Genomic DNA, 5587 nt, shown 5'->3' with positions numbered 1-5587 from the left:
AAGCTACTATTATATTCGTATCCAATATGCATAATAGGGTACCTACCAGTACTAGGATTATTTCGCATTTCAAATTGCGCATATTGTTATAAAGGTATTCAGTAATGACGGGTACTGTATGCAATAAATACCGAAAAATCCGGGGGAGGAACAACACGACATGTTGGGGAAAGCTCAAGGCCGGGGCTTTCCATATGTTACAACATTGTCGCGGGTTCAATTCCCATTGGTGAAACATTTGTAGGCGGGATGAGGCTCCCACCCACGCATGCTCGACCCTCTCCCCCGCCAAGTGAGATCGTCCAAGTACGATTCTTGCGCCACACAACCTAGCTTGTGAAAGAGGGGAGTTTTGTTCACCTTTAATTTTCCGTATTCGTATTCTTACCTGTAAATATTCGTATGAAACAAACCCAACTATCAGTGCTTGATAGCGATACATCGGTATCGGTATCGATACCGATACCAGTCGAAACTATCGATACCGATGCCGATACCTTGACCGGACTATCGATACCGATAGTTCTACTGACCTCGACCATCGATACCGATGGTTCAACTGTCCCTGACCATCGATACCGATGGTTCAACTGTCCCTGACCATCGATACCGATGGTTCAGCTAAACCTGACCATCGATACCGATGCCGATACGGAACGCAACTATCGATGGCAATAGTCTATTGGCCTTGTACTATCGATACCAATAGTTATTTGTCATGCTACTATCGATACCAATAGGGAAATGGCACTCAACCATCGATGCAGATAGCGATACCATGCCGCGACTATCGATACCGATAGCGATACCTTCCGGTGACTATCGATACCGGCTAGCCCAACCATCACTACTATCGATACCGACTGGCCCAACCATCACAACTATCGATACCCGCCGGCCCAACCATCACTACCATCGATACCGACAAATCCAAGTTGATACCCAGCCTTATGCCGCTGCCACTGGGCCATGTGTCGATTCTACCAACACACTACCCCCTATGTGAGAGCGATCTATAGACACAAAACAAGCTGGGGAAGTCGTGGTGGCAAGAAAGTTGCATATTATGGGGAAGGGGCGGTGAACAATGGAAGCGCCATCTTACATTAGTTCCTCACATCAGTACTTTACGGAGTACATATGTGGACTTGAAGGTCCAGGAGGGCGGCGGAGTTCGTTGAAGACCGCGATGGATGAATTCCGTCACGATAGACGCGTCCCAGACCTTCGATCGGAAGCTATGCTGGAGCTCAAGATCGCCGATGGGTGCTTGCGGCCCCAACGGCGGTGCCAGCGGTTGCGCGAGAGCGGGACTCCGCTCAGTACATTAGGGTGTAGTAGCCTAATGTACTGAGAATTCTTGCGGTCCAGTCAGTACGAAATAATACGGGTACGGCAGTTAGCGGGTTGAGTATGGATCCGGTCTATTCTTGCGGCGCATAGGCAGGAACGGGCAGTAGGAAACGGACGGGTACGAGTACATTTTAGTCTGGCCGCGCGGCCAGACTAAAATGTAGATACACCTGCATGATAGATATACATGTACTGACACAGTACTGTGTACACTGGAGAGCATGCATGCAGATCGTGTGTCATCGGATCGAGATCGATGCCCCTGAATGAGCTCCGGTCGATCACTCTTGCGTACCTAGGTTTTAATAAGGATACCCTGCCTATCGTCTGCCCCGCCCGGCCGGTCTGCCCACGAGCTTAGCCATGGGACATCAGCAATGCCATCAGATCTGACGTTTCGGACAACCGACAGCTGCATAACGTCAAGGTTCACACTTCACACTACTGGCCAAGAACATCATTTGAAGCTTCCATATCCCCCTCGTGCTCGGGAGTCGTTAATTGCCAGTAACTGTATCTACGGAGAATGGCCAATACAGCGAACAGTTTCGCGGCACTCCTCGGTGCGGGTGGCGAGGCGGCCGTCAACTCTGGCTCCAAGAACAAGAAAAAAAAGAACAAAGGGAAGAAGGGAGGGGTGCATGATGGAAATGTGGCAACAGCAGTGGAATCGCCTGTCGTGTCGGCATCGATAGGAAAGTCCGGAGCGCCACAGGTGCTGAACCTTCAAGAGATCTGCCCCCCCCCCCCCCCCCCCCGGCCCCCCTCGCCTTTCTCACCGAATCGCACACCCGAGTCACGTTAAACATTCGCTCCGCGCGTTTTGTGTACCAGAAGTCCCATCAAGCTCCTGCTACTGTTGGTGTGGAGGATGCCGTCAAGCACATCGAAAAAGCCGCAAGGAACACACCCCCTGAAGAATGCAGCCGGTTGTGGAATGCCTGGATTTTCGAGGTGACCTGGCAGCCCAACCCTGAAGCTTCCTTTTTCAGTGTAGCTAATAGACCATCCACCGTTTCTGAGAGAAAAGTGTGCGCTGTAGCTGGAAGCCGTGAAGGCAGGGCGAGGGGTCCAGTATACAGGCAGCAGTGGGCTTGCCCTGAACTTCCAGCAGGTAGGTGCAACCTGTACTGTGCTGTTCTTTCCCCTACCTTACCGAACAGTCCAGATATACTCATTCAACAATCATTCAACTTGGGCAGGTGCTTGTGAAGAGCTCTGCCTTAGAGCTAGCAGCTGAAGCTGCTGTTTTGATGGAGACCAACACTGCCCAAGATGATCTTGCTCGATTGGTGCGGCCAGAACCATATTGCGCATTTGCGTCCTGACAACAGCACTTCGTTCTGTATAGCGACCGACTGAATCATTTCACTTTTTGCAGTTTTCTTTGAGCTTTCCTCCATCAGCAGACTTTCTCCCCGAGACTTTTGCCGAGCTCGTGTTTCGATTGGGCCATGTATCCGCTGCCGACTCAGCAGTGTGCAATTCAACAAAGAAAGCTGTACGCAGTGCGGTTGCTGCTTTGAAGGTGACTTTACATTTCTGGAGGAGCTGGTTGATTCCATTCACGGTTGATTCGCCATTTACGGCAGGATGTCACGTCCTGACATTCATTGTAATCTGTTGTCCAGGGAGGCAGCAGCAATGAGGTTGCAGATGAGCGACTCTGGCTGCAGCGGCTTGCAGAGTTGGACGCAGCAATTTCCATGCAAGACACAAGCCTGCGGAAGCTTGCACAGCGGCCATCAACACACGCAGTCCTCAAGTAAGTTGGCAGAGTGTGTGACATAGGGAAGACTTGAATGGATTGGTCTAACGAATTCTGGTCACTGCAGGGAGCAGGTTGAAATCACTGCTGAGATGGTGCGCCTCTCTGATGAGAAGCTAGGACTTCTTCGCAGTGGCAGGTTGGTATCGGGCTGCCCCCCGCCGCAGACCACTGAATCTGCCTCAGCTGCCATCCGAGAGCTTCGCAGCCTTTTGCAGGTATGCCGTAGTGCCCCATCAGCCCGATGATATGCCCCTGATCAGAACCATTTTTTCCACTGTAGTGAATGACTTTCCCCTGCAGGGACTGGTTGCTTCCACACCAAAGAAGGGCAACAGACGCTCCTCCAAGGATATGCAGGTATCGTCCTAATGGATTGCTTACATCGCCTATTAGATCTGAGTTGACAAACGGCAGAGGTCTGAAATCAGTGCCTGCTCATAGGGTTTGCAGAAGAGGCAGGCAGCTTTGAAAGAAGCTATTCGAACAGCTGAGACCCAGCTGGCTAATTTGCGCATGGAGCTCAGCCATCTGGAAGGGCAGATGGGAGGAGGAATGGTGGACCAGGTGAGTGTTGGCACCACCTTGGGCTTGACAGGTTCAAGACGCGTACCTGCCAACAGATCTGATAGCACTCTCCGCCCCCAGGTGTCCTCCAGTTTTGGCTATGAAAGACAGCTGGACGCCGCGGATGCTCTGGGCGCACTTGTGCAGCGCTCGTGGGCAGAGTTCTCCAGCATAGATGATGACGGTGCTGCTGACCTGCGCCTAGCTGAAATGCCATCAGCGCTGCTGAGCACGGTTGAGCGTAATCTTCAGGCTCTTCTGGCCTTGCAGGTCCCTCCCCTCCCCCTTCCATCTGCCCTGCCCCTCTATCTATCCCCTCTGCATGCAGGCATGTGAACATGTGTGCTTTCATGTCTCGCCGTGTCTTAGATGGGGTTTCCGTGGCTACCCGATGTGCCTGATGCACGAATAGGATGAGTTGCTTCAGAGCTTGCAAAGCGCAATGGACAAGCTCTCCCGCAACCGCCGGCAGGCTAGACTTCTTGCAGACATGGATGGAGCAGATGCAGCAATTGCAAGCCATCGGAAAGTCAGGGTAGGCCCCCAACGGATGGTTCCCCCTCACACACACACACTTTTCCTATTTATTGTCACTGACAGGACTCATGTGCTTGCAGGAGGACCTTGAACGCATGCTGGACAAGATTCAGGGGGACTCAGAAATGGTTCTGCAGAGGATGGGCACTACTCTGGAGTCCCTGGAGTCAAAAAGAGACACCATGCAGAAACTCCCGGGACATGCTTCCAGGATTCCATTCTACCGTGGTATTGATTCACTGGCAGAGAGGATCCGAACTCGCCACCAGGAAATACTTGCAAGTCTGACCACTGAGATCGCTGAAGATGATCAGAAACCCAAGTCTCGCTTTGGCTCCATGCCCCTGGAGCAACTGTCACCGGACGAGCGTGTGCGCTTGCTGGAGGAGCAGCTCAAGGTACTCCTTATATTGAACACCTAAGGCCAATTAGGAAGATGTGTTGCATCTCCCATGGCAAGTATGTTAAGGCAAGTTGTGGTGTTGCAGGCTGCTACGGGCCTACTGCAGCACAAGGACGCCGAGCTTGCGAAACTTGCAAAGCAAGCTCTCCCCTCGGGCAACGGAGCACACGCGACATCTCAACCTCGGGAAGAATCTTTGTCTACAGTCGGAGGCGGGGTGGTGGCTACAGCTGCAGCCCCAGTCATTGCTCCTGCAATTGGAGGCGGAGTGTTGCCGACTGGGGCCGGGATGACCGCAGATCCAGTTTGCACTATGGTGCAAGGGACAGTGCAGCCTCAAATGGCGGTAGCTGCAGCCGTTGTTGCCGAGCCTGCCGTTTCCCCACCAAAGGCTGCGGCAGCCCGGCCACTGACCCCTAAAGCTGCCCCCCGAGGGTGGGGAAAGGTTGACGTCACACCTCAAGTTTTGGATGAAAGTCTGCCTTCCTTGGCAGAATCCATGGCTACAAGCGGGAAGGGCAAGCGATCCCACAAACGTTGAGGCACCATATGAGATCTCATTCCCAGATCTAGATGTAGAATTGTGTCTCTGTGATCAGCACCCGGGTTTCATGGTTTGTGTGGTGTCCATCCAGAGCTGACGAGTATGTTCGACTGCATAGTGTTATTATTAATATCTGTGTTTTGTCCACATCCTGGATTTTTGTAAGCAGGTGGCCAATGGCCCGTTTCGGTTGTCCATACCCGGTGTTTCACAACAGCCAATTTTAAACAGTGCCTGTCTATCTGACGGTCGGACGGACGTCTGTCTGTCTGCATGCCACTCTGCCGCTCAGTCTGTCTGACTGTCGGTCGGTCTGACTGACTCTCTGTCTGACTTCCTATCTGACTGACTGTCTGTCTGTCGGCCGTCACTTGGTCTGTTTGCCGGACTGTCTGTCTGACTTCCCGTGTGTCTG

General features: G+C 52.4%; 1 protein-coding gene across 2 annotated transcripts; it reads left to right on the top strand.

Moving 5' to 3' along the window:
• The first annotated feature begins 1706 nt into the window (after nucleotides 1-1706).
• Nucleotides 1707-5358, top strand: LOC142358127 (uncharacterized). 2 transcript variants are annotated; one of them, XM_075409591.1, is made up of 13 exons: nucleotides 1707-2068; nucleotides 2191-2307; nucleotides 2396-2467; nucleotides 2556-2645; nucleotides 2735-2881; nucleotides 2985-3118; nucleotides 3189-3339; nucleotides 3425-3481; nucleotides 3566-3688; nucleotides 3770-3958; nucleotides 4101-4223; nucleotides 4306-4623; nucleotides 4714-5358. In XM_075409591.1, exons 1-13 carry the CDS (start codon nucleotides 1880-1882, stop codon nucleotides 5167-5169), a joined length of 2166 nt encoding a protein of 721 aa, XP_075265706.1. In that variant the 5' UTR covers nucleotides 1707-1879; the 3' UTR covers nucleotides 5170-5358. The 2 variants fall into 2 exon arrangements, with proteins under 2 accessions (XP_075265706.1, XP_075265705.1); XM_075409590.1 differs by having other exon boundaries at nucleotides 2188-2307.
• The last annotated feature ends 229 nt before the right edge of the window (nucleotides 5359-5587 follow it).

This window comes from Convolutriloba macropyga, unplaced genomic scaffold, assembly GCF_964194025.1.
Source record: "Convolutriloba macropyga unplaced genomic scaffold, txConMacr16.3 SCAFFOLD_1705, whole genome shotgun sequence".
Classification (NCBI taxonomy): Eukaryota; Metazoa; Xenacoelomorpha; order Acoela; family Convolutidae; genus Convolutriloba; species Convolutriloba macropyga.
This window is presented reverse-complemented; position numbering and strand designations above follow the sequence as displayed.